Source organism: Elgaria multicarinata, chromosome 6 (assembly GCF_023053635.1).
Source record: "Elgaria multicarinata webbii isolate HBS135686 ecotype San Diego chromosome 6, rElgMul1.1.pri, whole genome shotgun sequence".
Classification (NCBI taxonomy): Eukaryota; Metazoa; Chordata; class Lepidosauria; order Squamata; family Anguidae; genus Elgaria; species Elgaria multicarinata.
The window spans coordinates 5,902,910-5,920,671 of record NC_086176.1 but is presented as its reverse complement, the minus strand read 5'-3'; the positions used below and the strand labels follow the sequence as shown (position 1 = coordinate 5,920,671).

At 42.9% G+C, this 17,762-nt stretch overlaps 1 protein-coding gene across 1 annotated transcript in view; it reads left to right on the top strand.

Moving 5' to 3' along the window:
• Window positions 1–17,762, top strand: part of ADGRL3 (adhesion G protein-coupled receptor L3) — a 707,807-nt gene that overhangs the window by 347,353 nt on the left and 342,692 nt on the right. The window contains exons 6-7 of the mRNA XM_063128914.1: window positions 11,406–11,420; window positions 13,337–14,137. Coding sequence (XP_062984984.1) covers window positions 11,406–11,420; window positions 13,337–14,137 — 816 coding nt within the window. The remainder of the gene's footprint in view (window positions 1–11,405; window positions 11,421–13,336; window positions 14,138–17,762) is intronic.

Here is a 17,762-nt window from a genome sequence, read left to right as displayed (position 1 = left end):
AATCATAGAATAACAGAGTTGTAAGGAGCCTACAAGTCCATCTAGTCCAACCCCCTGCTCAATGCAGGAATCCACCCTAAAGCATCCCTGACAGATGGTTGTCCAGCTGCCTCTTGAATGCCTCTAGTGTGGGAGAGCCCACAACCTCCCTAGGTAACTGATTCCACCGTCGCACTGCTCTAACAGTCAGAAAGTTATTCCTGATGTCCAGCCGGAATCTGGCTTCCTTTAACTTGAGCCCGTTATTCCGTGTCCTGCACTCTAGGAGGATCGAGAAGAGATCCCGGCCCTCCTCTGTGTGACAACCTTTTAAGTATCTGAAGGGTGCTATCATGTCTCCCCTCAATCTTCTCTTCTCCAGGCTAAACATGCCCAGTTCTTTCAGTCTCTCTTCATAGGGCTTTGTTTCTAGACCCCTGATCATCCTGGTTGCCCTCTTCTGAACACGCTCCAGCTTGTCTGCATCCTTCTTGAATTGTGGAGCCCAGAACTGGACACAATACTCTAGATGAGGCCTAACCAGGGCCGAATAGAGAGGAACCAGTACCTCACGTGATATGGAAGCTATACTTCTCTTAATGCAGCCCAAAATAGCATTTGCCTTTCTTGCAGCCATATCGCACTGTTGGCTCATATTCAGCTTGTGATCTACAACAATTCCAAGATCTTTCTCGTTTGTAGTATTGCTGAGCCAAGTGTCCCCCATCTTGTAACTGTGCATTTGGTTTCTATTCCCTAAATGTAGAACTTGGCATTTATCCCTATTAAATTTCATTCTGTTGTTTTCAGCCCAGCACTCCAGCCTATCAAGATCACTTTGAAGTTTGTTTCTGTCTTCCACGGTATTAGCTATCCCACCCAATTTTGTGTCATCTGCAAATTTGATCAGTGTTCCCTGCACCTCCTCGTCCAAATCATTAATAAAAATGTTGAAGAGCACTGGGCCCAGGACTGAGCCCTGCGGCACCCCACTCGTTGCCTCTCCCCAGTTTGAGAAGGTTCCAGTGATAAGCACTCTTTGAGTCCGATTCTGTAGCCAGCTGTGAATCCACCTAATAGTTGTTCCATCTAGCCCACTTTTAGTTAGTTTGTTAATCAGAATATCATGGGGCACTTTGTCAAAAGCTTTGCTGAAGTCAAGATATATGACGTCCACAGCATTCCCACAGTCCACAAGGGAGGTTATCCTATCAAAAAATGAGATCAAATTAGTCTGACAGGATTTGTTCTTGACAAATCCATGTTGGCTTCTTGTAATCACTGCATTGATTTCAAGGTGTTTACAGATTGACTTCTTTATAATCTGCTCCAGAATTTTCCCAGGGATGGATGTCAGACTGACTAGTCTGTAGTTCCCAGGTTCCTCCTTTTTGCCCTTTTTGAAGATAGGGACAACGTTAGCCCTCCTCCAGTCGTCCGGCACCTCACCCGTCTTCCATGATTTTGCAAAGATAATAGACAAAGTCGTCCATTCACGTTCACAAAACATTTTCAAATCATTTTTACACAGATTAACACCATAATCTCCATTCCCAAGGAAATCTTTCCAATAACGAAGACAACAACCCAGTGGGCTTTCTACAGACTGAGAGCTTCCCATTTCTGAGGTCAATTGTGAACCCACTCCCTCCTTTCCCCGTCAGGGTCCCTGGGATAGGGGTTTCACTCACCAAACAGCTGTAGATCCGTTTCGCCCTTCCTTGTCACGTCTGACTGCAATTGTTGTTGCCTGGTTCCCTTCCATCTGTCGGGTGGAGTCGATTTTCCAATCCTGGCCCAAATGATCCCCTCAATCTGGTCTCCGTAGTCCGCACGGTGCACGATCCAACCAAGGCAGAGGCAGAAGAAATCTCCTGGCGTACGCTCCCTCAGTCAAGGCCCCCGCTCCACCGGCAGACGCAGATCCCAGTGCTAGGGCTTAATCCAGGTCACGGCACCAGAATTGTTAGACAAGTTCTTTGCCCTTAGGGACGAGATCCAATTCAGCCCCCAAGCACGACTCCACACTTCCAGCGACAGAGGGTTCAAAAGCGCTTTATTGATTAGATTGTAAGCCTATGCGGCAGGGTCTTGCTATTTACTGTTTTACTCTGTACAGCACCATGTACATTGATGGTGCTATATAAATAAATAAATAAATAAATAATAATAATAATAATAATCAAGATCTGAGTCTCTTCAAAGCGAGCAGTCAGAGAGAGAATTGGAAATTCAGCACAGCATTTCAAGCCTGAAAGGGGCAGTGCCCTGTAGCAGCATGAGCCAATCAGAACGTAACACTAGAGCCTTCTTATCTTTTGCTAAACAATCCCTTTGCTCACAGTAAGTTACTGTAAGCTAACTTTCTGCCTGGAGCCGAGGCCATTGTTTTAGTTAGATTAGACAGATACAAGAAGACACCCTTGAAAACGCCCTCGGGTACGTGACATTTCGCCCGGTGTATAATGGCTACTTCACAGCTTCCTTTAGAAAATGGAGGCACCTCTGCTAACAGTAGTTCGTAACATGCAACAAACATTTATGAATTGATGTTTGGCAGTAATGAATGTGCAGATATCCTTGGACAAGGCACATCTGTACTTACATATCATCTGGTTGCTTGCATGAAACTAAATGCTTAGCCAGAAGGTTAAACCACACAGTATTAAGGCTCAGTGCCACCTGAGGCATAGTCTGCTTCCTCATGAGCATATCTTTACTCATGAGGAGTCCTTATTCCTCAGGCAGTCATTTCTGTGTCTGCTAGCTGGCCAAGCCTGCAGTGGCTACTTGACGTCTTTCTCCCAGTCTGAGGGCCATCTCCTCTGGGGGCACAGGATCCCTGTGTTCTGCCTCAAGGTCACTTGGTGATGTTCATCCATAGATAGAAAGCCAGAGACGACAGGAATGCTGCACCCCTTGCCTCCCAAGAAGAAAGTCATGTCATGGGGGAGACCTACTTAACCCCATGCATCAGCCAGATATGGAACAGCTGCAGGGACCTTGCTCCACTTGTCCCTGCCAGAAAGAACACCTATATCAACTTTGATTCTATCACCAGTTGTAAACTAAGAATCTAGGAAGTCACAGACCTGTTATCCTAAATTCTGTCATAGGTAAACTGGTGGACAAAATTATTTGGACTACAATGGTTAAATGTATAAATGAAAAAACTCTGCTGAGGGAGTATTAGTATGAATTCTTGCCCTTTCGACCTTTTAGAATTCTCTACTGAAGGCAACAAGTGTGTAGAGTGAGGTGATCTTATAGAGCTTTTATACTTAAGATTTCTAAGGCACTTATTAGAAATTCTCTCAGTTGAAGTTTGAAAGGAAACTTGGGGAGGATCTGGGTTTAAGCTGGAACAATTCCACTGACCCAAGCAGACTTCTCCACCCCTCCTTCCCATGCCAGCCTCTCCAGCCCCCTGGAAATTCTACTCATAGAGTCAGGAGACCCTGTTGAATGGGGTGAGCTATGGTGTGGTGGGATCCCCAGAAATTGAGCAGAGGAACCATTTGTGAGACTTTTCATAAAAGGCAGATCCTGGATAGTAAATGAGGGATAAGAAAGTAGATTTTTTCCCCTATGAATAGGAAACAATAAAAGATAGTAAGGAAAAAGGAGGGATAAATTGTTAATTCTCACATTGAAGAGATATTCAATGATAAAGAAATACCTGCTGGTTTAAGATTGGTTTAATACCTGCTGGTTTAAGGCCGGACTGGTTTAAGGCCAGAAATAACTGCTGGCTTAAGCTCCACAAAGCCAGGACATTGGAAGCTAAGGCTGAGACATGCCCCAGGATCAGTGATGATGGTGTGCAATGGAAGCAGCAAACTGGCATGGGTCAACGTAGTAGTGATGGGGGACTTCAATTACCCAAATATCTGTTGGGAGACAAATTCTGCCAAAAGCGGACCTTCCAAGAAATTCCTGACATGTGTGGCTGATAACTTTCTCCTACAGAAAGTGGAGGAAGGAACTAGAGGATCGGCTATCCTTGACTTGATACTGACCAATAGGGATGACTTAATGGATAAAGTGGCAGTTACGGGAACTCTGGGGGAAAGTGACCACGTCATACTTGAGGTCTTGATTTTAAAGGAAGCAAAAGCTGATTGTACACATACTCTGGATTTTAGGAAAGCTGATTTTAACAAACTCAGAACTATGATAAGTAAGGTCCCATGGCAAGTGACCCTAATGAGAAAAGGAGTCCAAGATGAGTAGGAGTTTTTTTAAAAAAAGGAAATTTTAAAGGCACAATTAAAAATAATTCCAATGAGGAAAAAAGATCGAAGACAACAGAAGAATCCAATGTGGCTCCACAAAAAGCTTAGAGATGACCAGAAAAAAAGAGGGACACATACAGGAAGAGGAAGGAAGGCCAGGCGACAAAAGAAGAGTACAAACAGGTAGCACAGAAGTGCAAGAATGGCATCAGGAAGGCCAAAGCTGAGAATGTGCTGAGGCTAGCAAGGGTGGCTACTGCTAAACCAACAAAAAAGCTTTCTTCCGGTATGTGCATAGTAAAAGACAGAGGAAAGAAATGGTGGATCAACTACTCAATGAGGATGGCAAATTGATAACAGATGGCAAAGAAAAGGCAGAAGTGCTCAGTTCCTACTTTGGCTCAGTCTTCTCCCAAAAGCGGGTCTATGACCCCCTTGGAAAAAGTAAAGTACAAGTTGAAGGGGCAGGATTGAAGCTTGAGATTGATAAACAAATGGTCAAGAAACTCCTAATTTCTTTGAATGAGTTCAAATCTCCAGGGCCTGATGGACTGCAGCCAAAAGTAATGAAGGAGCTAGCGGAAGAACTCTCAGAGTCTATTATCTTTGCAAAATCATGGAAGACGGGTGAGGTGCCGGATGACTGGAAGAGGGCTATTGTTGTCCCTAAAGGGCACAAAGGAGGAACCTGGGAACTACAGACCAGTTAGTCTGACATCCATCCCTGGGAATATTTTGGAGCAGATCATAAAGTCAATCTGTAAGCACCTTGAAAACAAGGCAGCGATTACTAGAAGCCAGCATTGATTTATCAAGAACAAATTGTGCCAGACTAATCTGATCTCATTTTTTGATCGGGTAACCTTCCTTGTGGACTGTGAGAATAATGTGGACATAATATATCTTGACTTCAGCAAAGCTTTTGACAAAGTGCCCCATGACATTCTGATTAGCAAGCTAACTAAAGATGGGCTAGATGGAACAACTATTAGATGGATTCACGGTTGGCTACAGAATTGGACTCAAAGAGTGCTTATCAACGGTACCTTCTCAACCTGTGGGGAGGTAATGAGCAGGGTACCACAGGGCTCAGTCCTGGGCCCAGTGCTCTTCAACATTTTTATTAATGATTTGTATGAGGAGGTGCAAGGAATGCTTATCAAATTTGCAGGGGACACAAAATTGGATGGGATAGCTAATATCCTGGAAGGCAAACAAAGTCCAAAGTGATCTTGATAGGCTGGAGCGCTTGGCTGAAAACAACAGAATGAAATTTAATAGGGATAAATGCAAAGTTCTACACCTAGGGAAAAGAAACCAAATGCACAGTTACAAGATGGGGATACTTGGCTCAGGAATACTACAAGCGAGAATTGGATTTTGGAATTGTTGTAGATTTCCATATTGTATGAAATGTAGGACATAGTAGAGTGGATATGGTGTCAAATCCCATGTTGTCTAGATCAAGGAAATCATGCTATCATGACTGACAAATAGACTGCAATTAACCATGCACATTTTTAACATATTTACACCAATAACACGTTATTCTAGCATACCGATGCAGATACATACACATACTGAGTAAATGAGTTTAGTTAGAAAACATTTTCTGCCATTTGCATTCATTAGAAGCAGTCATTTATTCAAATAATAATAATAATAATAATAATAATAATAATAATAATAATAATGTCTGTTTAAGACTAGAGTTAAGGCTACCACATATTGGTTCAAGTTCACAAAGCCAGGAAATTGGAAGCTAAGGCTGATGCCTTAACTGACATGCTCCATGATCAGTGATGATGTTGTGCAACGTCAGAAGTTGTGCTTTGTTTACAACTTTCTGTCCAGACACTATTCCTTGGTCTTTCAGGCTCAAATTCAGATGGGGAGGGTGGAGTGCCTGCGACCAGCAGATATTCATGGACAGAGGAGGCTGTCTGCTGCCTCCTCTGATGAGAAGTGATGAGAATGGCGAGGGAGGGGGGAGCTAGAGAGTACATCTCCGCTTCCTTTCCTCATGTGTATTGCTTATACACCGTGAAAATGACCGAACAGGGCTAGATTCATCTCAATGACTGTGAATGCATATTCAGTGTAACATGTGAATATACCCCCAGTTTGAGGCATAATCCTTGCAAAACTCAGGCACCAGCTGTTAGTTTTGATGATAGTTTTCAGTTGCCGCCTTCAATGTTTTCTGTGAAGAAAGCTGGCATTAGTAATCTCTACCTATAAAGTGGAAAGTATGCGTGTGTCACGTATGTCTTGAAATGTTTACCCACTTCCACATGCGGTACTGCCTTAATACTGTTCACCCAGACAGGTCTTTGTGTACATGGATCAGAAAAATCTAAAAACATGAATTTTTATTTATTTTTATTTATTTATTTATTACATTTTTATACCGCTCAATAGCCGAATTTTGGGGTTTTAAGTATTTTTAAAGAACTTAATAAAAACCGTAGGTTTATGCCGACAACTCAGCATGCCTTGGGTGGAACTCCCAGCATACCATGGGTGGGAGGCCAGACTTCCTGGCCTTTGGTGGCCATTGTGAATCCTAAGGTCAGTCAACCCAAGTCCACATCAAAGGAAATCACCCACATAAATGGGCTGCATCCATTTGCAGTGTCTCCTCCCAACTGCCATGTGTGGTTTTAAAATCATAACTAGATACAACAGTGTGTCTTTAAGAGGCCAAACTCTGGACATGCTCAAAGGCACCTTGTCCTGAAATCTCTGTTTTCTCAGAAACTGAGGGAAGCATATGCTCAGCCTTCACCCTCAAGAGGGAGGGAGAAAGAGGAATCACTCTGTGCATGCCCAGAAACAAATGCCCAGTCCAGTCCCAGCCCTTCAGTACAGGCTCCTGATGGAGCACTTCGTGGGTGAGAAGTGTGGGCTGAGGCAGTCCCAGCAGGACTTGGCCAGAGTTGTGGGCATCTACTAAGAGCTGAGGACATGGGCACCTGAGGGATGACAGAGGCATGCTGGGAGGTGTAGTACTGGCCTGTCACTATCTCTCAGTCCTAACCCAGCCCCCACTTTCCTGACCTCTCACTAACTGTCTGTTCTCCTTCTAACTGACTTTCCCCAACTGCCACTCAGCCCACCCGCCATACCATTCTAGCCTCCGCTATCAGTCATTCCTCCATTCACTCTTCTGTTTCAATTGTAAAGTCAGGCTTTTGCATAAAAACCATAAACTTTATTCAGGAATTATTGCATCTGTTTTGGAATGTTGTGGTTTAGTTATAACGGGGGGGGGGGGGGGAAACCCGCAGCATAAAAAATCTTATCAAGTTAAAAGGCCTTGGAATATATATATAAATCACTTGGCACTTAAAAGCCATTAATGCAGTCACTAGGCAAGTTTGCCTGGGAAAAGGAAATCCTTAAGCAGGGTGCCATAACTAAGGAGGCCCACTCTCCCACAACACTGCAGATGTGTTCAAAGATTAACATGTTATTCGGGGAGCTAGGCTTGCGCCTACAACTCCCAGCATGCCTTGAGGGGAGGGAAGAGGCATCAGGCTTTGGCGGCCATCATCTGCTCGCCATCCTGGGCCTGAAGGGAGAGCGCCTGGGGCTGACTGGAGCAGAAGGGAAGGAGGTCACAGCTCTGGGCCCGTCACCAACAGCAACAACCAAGCTACCTGTGAGCCAGTCAGTCAGTCAGCTCCCTCAGAGACAGGGTGAGGGTGGGGAGAATCTAATCTAATTTGTTTTAAAGTTACCTCTCAGGCCTAGGACTGGCCTACCTTGCAGGGTTGTCATGAGGGTGAGGGAGAGAAAAAAATAAATTAATTTGTTTAAAGGTTAACTCACAGGCCTGCTACTTTAAGACATATATCTTAGGGGCCCCAAGTAGAAACTTGAAATTTGGCATGCTGATAGGTCTCGCTGTACAATGTACCAGAAAAGTCTAAAAACATGAAATTTTGGATTTTAAGTATTTTTAAAGAATTTAATAAAGTAATGAAGCTTATGGCTACAACTCCCAGCATGCCTTGGGTGGGACTCTGAAGAGTCTTCTCTTGCCACCAAACTATGACTCATGGTCATGACCAGTAAAAATTACTATTATTCCTTCAGGATATACATTCCATAAATAAAATTTCTTCAGCAGGAGATGTTGAAAATGGCTTTATGTTATAAACACTATTCCCGGGCCTGAGCAACACCGGGCATATCAGCTAGTGTAACTATGTTTTTATTCAAAGATCACTATTTCACACTTGCATTCTTTGAGAACTGTCAAGGGAATGCTATTCAAACCTGCTGAGTTTCTGCTTTATAGAGTATCAGTAAATTTTAAATTAACTCTAGACGCTGAGTGTAAGACAACTAACTGTGGCAACCACATCCTTACCATTTCCAAAATTCTCATTGGCCTGTCCGCTCAGGGGCAAGCTAGTCTTCTGCCCTGATCATTTCCCCCCAGGTGAGAAGTAAAGAAGGCTTTTCACCCTGAGGGCCACGTTCTCTTTCAGTGGTCGAAGGGGCCAGTGTCTCCCCACAACATATTTTCACACATAATACACCTATGTGAAGATGCAGTCCCCAATCGCAGCAATTAGACTTGAAAAACATCTCACATTGGCTGCGCCGGGAGGGAGGATTCATCTTTTCCTCCCCAGCTCCAATACTCGTTGCAGCACCACCACCCCATGCAACTGCAACTCACCATCCTGCAATTAGGCTTTAAAAATTCCTAATTGCTTTTCAAACCTAACTGCTGCAAGTCGGGGGAGGGTGGAAGCCCTCTGGGCTTCCAGTTCCCACACCTGCCCTAGAGCAATGAACAGGACCTGCTGAGCACTGCTAGAAATATTGCAGCAGCTGGTCCCGTAACATCCCTCACTTCTCTTACCATTCTGTGCAAGCCAGCTGCCTCCATGCGGAGACAGTGCACTCCCTTACATCCCCAGAAAATGATTGAGTGCTCACCAGTCAGTGCCCATACCGGGACTGCCGGGCTGCCAAGACCTGACAGGCAAACAAACAGAAATTGATTCCGTTTCCTTCCTTCCTTTTCTCTGCAGTTGGTGCCTCCACACTTCTCTTACTCGCTCCATTGTATTGTGGGGAGTGGTATATACTATACTGTAAAGTAAATGCATAAATTATGAGTACCTGACAAGGGTGAACGTTGTGGTGAAGTGGGTTTTCTGGATGTGTCCAATTGTAATTTTTTTATTTTCAATTCTGTTCAAACCATAAGCAGGTTAGTAAAAACAAACAAACGAAGCATTGCAGGCTAGTCACAGTTGTGCATTTTACTTATTTATAAGTAAATCATGCCTTAGCCATGGCAGAATTCATAAAGTATATCCAAAATTCATAAAATATATCCAAATATTTTACTAGAGCTGGATCCCTTCCTACAGACCCAGGTGCCCCTCACTGAAAGATCCTGGTGTCTCGTCATTAGCACATTCCACCCCCACTCCCACCCGAGCCCTTCAGTTCTCAACTTTTGGCCCCGTCCTTGGCAAAAGCCCTCGCTCTTCAGAACCTCCCGGAGCCCCTTCAGCTTCCCTGGAGCTAGGTTCTACACACAGTGCTCCAGGCTGCTTCAGGGTTTCTATCCTGGCAAGAAGCAACTAAATTTCATGTCTCTCCTTGTAGGGCATAGACAATTAGAGGGAAATATGCTGGGGGATGGGCACACCAGAGATTCACTGGCGTGCACTTTCCCATTCAGATCTTAAAGCAGTCAGCCCTCCCCCCACCCCACACAGAGACCCCACTGCTGGTAAAAGGGAAGTTGCTTCCAGAAGTGTTGGACAGAGACCTACAGACCTCCCAAAACCCACCACTAAGGGCTGAGCCCAGTGACACAACAAGCATGGGATTCCCTACATGCCTTCCTGACATTCTTCCAGACTCTCCCACTTGCCAAGGAGACCAGAGGCTTCCTAGTTCCTGCACTGGGCCCAGCATTATTTGGGCCTTCTTCTTATGCTATGCATAGTTGCTGCACAGAGACAAAGTGAGAAGATATAGACTCCGAAGTTCCTCCTTCCACGCTGATTCCACATAGCAATGTGCAGTGCCCCTCCTCCTTCTTTGTGCTGCAGTTTCTCAAGGGGTGGGCCAAAGTGGACCCTGCATAAGGCAAACAAGATCTTCAAGATGTAGGTCTCTGTCCAACACTTCTGGAAGAAACTTCCCTTTCTTCATTCACTGTTGTTTATTCCTTTATCCCTCTGTCTCCTTGGCTAGTTTTCTCAACCTGCTTTTGATACATGTCAAAGTGCACAAATTTTGATACCTACCATTCTGCAAGAATTGTGGCAATTTGGCAGTTACATATTAGATGTGCAACAGGGGAAATATTTTTGCTTCTCCAGACATTTCATGAAAGGCCTTTTGTCATCAGCAAAAATTGTTGGAATCTTTCAAGGTGACCACAAGTGATTTTTTGGGTTAGCCTTATTCTGCAGTTCTTTGCCTATTCAGAATCTGTTCCTGGGTTAATCCAAATCCATTTTTCCAATCCTTGGAAAAAATCCCAGATACACCACTGAGAGCAAAAATGGGTCCTGAGAAGGGAAGTGATTATTTAATACCGCTACAATACATACAAAGTATGCATTTGTCTTCAGAACTATTGCTTTATTTTATATGCTGATGTGTGTAGATTTAATTAAATACTGAATTAATAAATTAACATGAGATTAGTTGACAAAAAAATTCTCAGGTGATAGCTTGTACTATTTTTCCTGATGGGAATAAATGTTTTCATTTATTTTATTTAGATAGATAGATAGATAGATAGATAGATAGATAGAGGCAGTATTAATATCTGGTTTGGAACACATAATTATTTGGAAGCATTGAACTACCAATGATTAAGCAATTCTGAGAAGACAATATCATCAAGATTTTTCAGCCATTGGGATCCTAATCCTTAGTCCACCAAAATCAATGCACACCTTGTACTGACTTGAATGGGTTTTGGATACAATGCTGCATGCCTTTTAAGACTGTAATAAACTTTTATCATGGCTGGATATGGATTTATTAAAAGGTTTTACATAATAATGAATGCATAATCACAAAACGTAGCAGTAAGCAAAATAGATGCTAATATTTCGGTGGAAGAGCAAAAGTACTTGGCAGTACCATTAATCTGTTCTCTTTTTCTCCTTTCTTGCTTTTCTTCTTTCTCTACAATAGAAGTGGAACAAAAAGGTAATTAAATACCTCACATGTTTTTCTATATACATATATCCCTTTCTAAACAATTATGGGATACAAGATTTTAACATTCTAATGCCTTAGTTGAAGTTCTTTCATCATTAATTTGCACCATTTCACTTGTTGGTTAAAGTTAAGAGGTTTGTTTGCTGTTCACCAGTACTAATATATCACCTCTTTGCTAGAAAGGTTTAATTATTCCATCCTCCTTCTCAGAAGGATGATTTTAAAAATGAAAGCATTTCCCCTCTCCCTCTGCATATTTTATGGAAAAGCATAAAATAATTTGCAAGCGTACATACATGCTTCCTGCTTTCTTCATCACCAAAGCATAAACCAATGGTGATTTAGAGATTCAAATGTTAACAATAATATTTTATGTTTTTAAGATGATAGTGCAAAGTGCTGTACATGATCAAATGTAAAGACCCTTCCCAAAGACTCAGAAGCTTAATCATCTGTGCACTCTACCCTGGGCAGATGTTCAAACCAATGTACAATGAACACATGGAGGAAGGCTCAAGATGATGTTGTATGGCATAACTAGTTTGCACAGGAATGTGTGCATGAGATCCATCCCCTCCAGTTTCACAGGATATGGCTCACATGTAGAGAGACTTTATGTGTTTGAGTTTACACATATAGGTCCCTGTACAAACAGGACATTGAATACATGGAAATAAAGGTTGGGAGATCAAGTGGGTACACACTTCGTGTGTTCTGTTGTCAGATTAGATGTCTGCACAAGGCTCTGGTAACCATACAATGTCATGCCATCTGTAGCAATCCATCCCTGTTTTCTAGCACTATAGAGAAAGTGGAGGGGCTCAGTATGTTATTCTGCACCAGCGTTATGCTGGTGGAAATGTGTGACTAGATTGACATTTGCCCCTACACTTATATTCTGGGCTACTACCAACTTAAATATGGAAATTTCCAGCATTATTTGATGAGGTAAAACCTCCTCCCCTCTAGGAAATCTCTTGCTGATTTCTGTGGGACGGAGCCCTCTATGTGGGTCATGGCACCATTTCCTGGACAACACCAACATTTTAATGTGTTATTTGTATTTTATATTATATTATTTTGAATATATTGCTGTAAGCTGCTGTGAGAAACGTTTGAAGGGCAGGATATAAATACTTAAAATAAATATGGAACATACATCCAATTATCAGCATCATTTCAATTACATTTGATTTTACTTGCTTAAAAGAATAATTGTCAATTTGCTGTCTAAAGCCATATTTGTGGTGGTGGGAAAACAAAAGTAGTTATAAGTTCTGTGGAGCAGATAATTCCAGCTTAATGCTTTAATTCTCTTGTATTTCAGAGGATATTTTAATTTATTAAAGTCTTAATCCAAGCCTTCCTCCACTGGGCTGGTTTACCCACCCACCCACCCCCTTGCTTACCATTATGGTTTTCTTCTTTCCTCTTGGCATATTACTTAGTTGTTCTTTTTCTTCTTCCTTCCCCCCCCCCCCGCCTTTTTTTTTTACTTCTGTAGCTACCTTCTCTATGTGTTTATGTAACAGTTTCCCCAACCTATTTGTTATTTAAACCACTGAACTATATGCTTTAAGTACTTTTTTAGTTGCTAAGGGATTTTTCTTTGCTCTCCTATAATATATTTTAAGTATATAATTTCAAAGGAAGAAAATTTGTCAGGGGACTTTTAAAAAAGAAGAAAAGAATGGGGGAGAATTTCTGTGAATTTCTTTTAACCTCCTTTTAGTGTAAAAAACAAACAAAAAACCAAACCCATTCATATTAATTTCAGACTTTAGGGAAGCCTGGATTTCTTGACTTCTCCTTTGTTCTTGAGTTCTAAACTTCTAAGTGCACACCCAAGAATCTCTACTAAATATAGTAACCTGCTTTGTTTTTAACCTTTTCCCTCCCTTCAGTTTTTCTTTGTCCTGGACTACTAAAAGGAGTATATCAGAGTGAACATTTATTTGAATCTGACCACCAGTCAGGAGCCTGGTGTAAGGATCCACTGCAGGCTTCTGACAAGATTTACTACATGCCATGGACCCCGTACAGAACTGACACCCTAACAGAGTATTCTTCCAAGGATGATTTCATTGCTGGAAGACCAACTACAACTTACAAGCTGCCACACAGGGTAGATGGCACAGGGTTTGTGGTGTATGATGGGGCTTTATTTTTCAACAAAGAAAGAACCAGGAATATTGTCAAATTTGATCTACGGACAAGAATAAAAAGTGGGGAAGCCATCATTGCAAATGCCAACTACCATGACACATCCCCTTACAGATGGGGAGGCAAATCTGATATAGACCTGGCTGTGGATGAAAATGGTCTTTGGGTAATCTATGCAACGGAGCAAAACAACGGTAAAATAGTCATTAGTCAGCTGAATCCTTATACTTTGAGAATTGAAGGGACATGGGATACGTCCTATGACAAGAGGTCGGCTTCCAATGCATTCATGGTCTGTGGCATTTTATATGTGGTGAAATCTGTGTATGAAGATGATGATAACGAAGCAACAGGGAATAAAATAGACTATATTTACAATACTGAACAAAGCAAGGAAAGTGTAGTGGATGTTCCTTTTCCAAACTCATACCAGTACATTGCTGCTGTGGATTATAATCCAAGGGACAATCTTCTTTACGTATGGAACAACTACCATGTGGTGAAATACACTTTGGATTTTGGACCCATGGACAGTAGAACAGGTAAGCTTCTTTGTTAAATTTTGCTTTTGCTTTCTGTGATCTTGTATTTTGCAGCTAAGTTGGTTGTGGCCTAAGGCAAAATTACTTTTCCTTTCACTAAAAGCAACAGCCTGGCAGATTGATTTAAACTGGAGCTACATTGGGAAGATACATTTTATTTGCCTATGGCACAAAGGCCATTACAACCCACTATGTTGGGAAAGAGATCTAACCTTTTCTCTCCTGTGTGTTTTCCCAACTTAAATTGTCTCCCCCTCCCTGAAGGTGCTATTTCTGTTAGGGTAGGGAGGAAAAAGGCCAAAACCTTTCTGAAATTTTCAGTATATGTAAAATGAATGCCTCTTTCAAGCTCCTCAAAATTTCATAAAGATTAGTCAAACTATTTCAATTTTCTAAAGTTTATTTATTTATTTACAATATTTATATACTGTTCCCCATTCAAAATTTCAGAGTGGTGTACGAGATAAAATACATTAAAAACAGAATAAAATACCTTAAAATAGTTTTTTAAAAGAAGCAAATTGAAAAGTGAACCATGAACCATGGCTGGTCGTTAAGGAAAGGCTTCCTGGAACAATGACGCTTTCAGGAGATGCTGAAAGGAATATAAAGTTGGCACCTGCCTGACCTCCTGAGGAAGGGAGGAAGGGAACTCCATAGGAGGGGAGCCACCACACTGAAGGCTCTTCCCCTAGTGGACTCATTTGGACAATACGTCTATGTGGAACCACCAGGAGCATGCCCTCGGATGACCTCAGTGACTGGGCAGGTTGGTAGGGAAAAGGCGCTCTCTCAGGTATGACAACCTCCCCCCCCCCCTGTTCCCCCCATTATCCCTTAACAGGGTGGATTGTTCAAATCAGCCTATAATACCTTGGGGAGAGTGTAAGATTGCCAACACGGTAATTATAATTTCCTTTTCAAAAAACAGGAAAATTCAATGATAAAAACCCCTGCCGGTTTAAGATCAGAGTTATACCTCATGTTGCCCACAAAGCCAGGAAAATGGAGCTAGGGTTGCTGCCTTAAATGATGTGCCCTGTGATCAGTGAAGATATTGTGCAATGTCACAAATTGTGTTTGCTTGCAACCTACCCTCCATGCACCCCCACTTTTCCTTGGTTAACAAAGATGTCCCAAATTGCTAAGAGGATGTAGAAGAGGATTCCCTCTCCCGGTTTATCACATCATGCCAGCTACTGATGTAAGCAATGAATCGGTATGGCTCAACTCACAGCATGATTCCTCTAGCAAAACAGTTAAGGCTCAGACGCTTCCCAGGCACTCCATCCTCCCTATCTGGCTTTGGGCATGAAAGGCCAAGGAAAAGTGTGGGTATCTAGAGGGAATCAATTACCTGTTTTCCAATTCCGTCATAAATCAGTAAAATAATGAATGTTACGTGAGTAAATCGCCATGACGACACAATGACCACAGTAAACTCTTTGAGGATCTGCTGATATGGATGCCATTTTTAACACAATTTGCTGATCTAATGCAATCCTGTGCATACTTACTTTGTTGCAATTCTATGCATACTTACTTTACAGTAATTGGGAGGGGAGAATGTCACTGATTTTGCTTGCAAGAATCACAATATTTGGAATTGTGGTTATTCAATTACTGTAACAAAAGCTGCTGCTCTTTTCAAGCTTTTTTGTGTGACAGGCTGAAATTCAAAAGGTCCAACTTTCCCATCCCTACATGTCATACAGAGACTCAGAGACTCTCTTAGCCAAAAAAGGAAAAAGAAACAAAGAATGCATTTCTGAATGCTCTGGGGAATTTTCCAGTGGATAGAGCTGGTGATCTGTTAAGACCCTGGTTTCATTTTGGAATGGGCCATTGGTATGATTACTCCAGAGTGCCCTCTATGGTGCTTTAGAGCCTCACTGTATTCCAGGGAGCTGAGGGCTATGAAATATGCTGAATGATAACCAGAGCAAAGGTAGTGGAAACCTGGCAGCACGTTGGTGTGCAAGGCCTCCGGCTCCCGCATTTGTGCTCCTTCCCAGCATCTGCACAGGAAGGAACACAAGTGCAGATTGCCACTGCCGCCGCGCTGAGCACCAGGGGGAGGGGATGGGGGAGGACCGAGGCAGCCAGAGGGGGGTGAAGAGAGGGATGCACAGCGCCCAAACCACCTCTCCTTCCTCTGACCTCCCTCTGGCTGCCTGTTCCTTCCCTACCACCGTATTTTTTGGTTTTTTTAAAAAAAATCTGTATCTGCACAGCTTCACAGAGAGATTTTTAAAAATGAGAAAACCCAGGGGGGAGGAGGAACAGGCTCCTTTCCTCCCCCGAGCTCCTCCTGAGCTCCCGGAGGTCTACCCCCTTCCCTATCCAGCCAATGGTGACCAATCAGGGGGTGCCATTGGCTGTGACACACCTCTGCAGCTAAAAAAAGTCAGGGTAAGTGCCCAACTTTTGTTCAGCAGAGTTTCTGGGGTTTGCCCCTAGATGGCTTCACAATAGCGGTTGCATCATGACCTGCGGCTACTCCAAATCCACCCCAGGGCAAACCCTTCATCAAGACAAGCCCCTGGTTACAAAGCCAACCAAACGCAAGTAAGAGCACATCGACATGCCTACTGCATGAGGTAAGGGCAGCAAAAATGGCTCATTTTGGCAAAAAGGGCTTATTTCACTGCCTTTATCATATTCTCAAGCAGCCACCCAATGGAGCTTTTTAAGGTTTTCACACATAGGAGGGCCATAATTATTATTATTATTATTATTATTATTATTATTATTATTATTATTATTATTATTATTATTGTATTTGTTGCCTGCCTCTCCCTCCGGATCGAGGCAGGGTACAATCTCTGCATGATAATCCCAGAGTGCAGGACACGGAATAATAGGCTTAAGTTACAGGAAGCCAGATTCCAGCTGGACATCAGGAAAAACTTCCTGACTGTGAGGCCTTCAAGAGGCAACTGGACAGCCATCTATCAGAGATGCTTTAAGGTGGATTCCTGCATTGAGCTGGGGGTTGGACTCAATGGCCTTATAGGCCCCTTCCAACTCTACTACTATTCTATGATTCTATGAAGGTGGTCCAAGGATTATTAACATTAGTGCCAATAAATGGATTCCTAGCCTCTGCAGAAGCCTGCAAAGATTCTTTTGCTAGACATTTTATGGACAAAATAGCCCATTTCCCCAGAAACCTTGACCCTCATTTACTGAAGTTCCAACTAAGGCATCCAATGCTGCATTTAGCTAGACATGGTCAAAGTGTTTGCGCTTATACTCTGACTATATGCTCTCTTGATCCTTGCACTTTTGAGCTGATTAAATCTAACTGAGGTTTTTACCAGGTGGGTCCTGGGTGTAATGAATACAGTAGATAGTACTTGTCACCTTGAAAGAGGTGGCGGTGTGACTACTCCTTAGGTTCACCCTGAACCTTATGATACTGCCAACTAACACCCAGGGCGTTGCTAGACCTACCGGGTGTTCCGTCGTTGAGGAGCGGTGAAAGCGGCTTTTCCCGTTCAGCCGTGACGCCTCATGATCCACACCTGCCTTCGATTTATGGCGGAAGTTTGCGCCGGTTGTGCTGCTGCCGCCGCGAGCACGGTTGCGCAGCCACACCGGCCTGATTGCCGCGGCTTTTTTT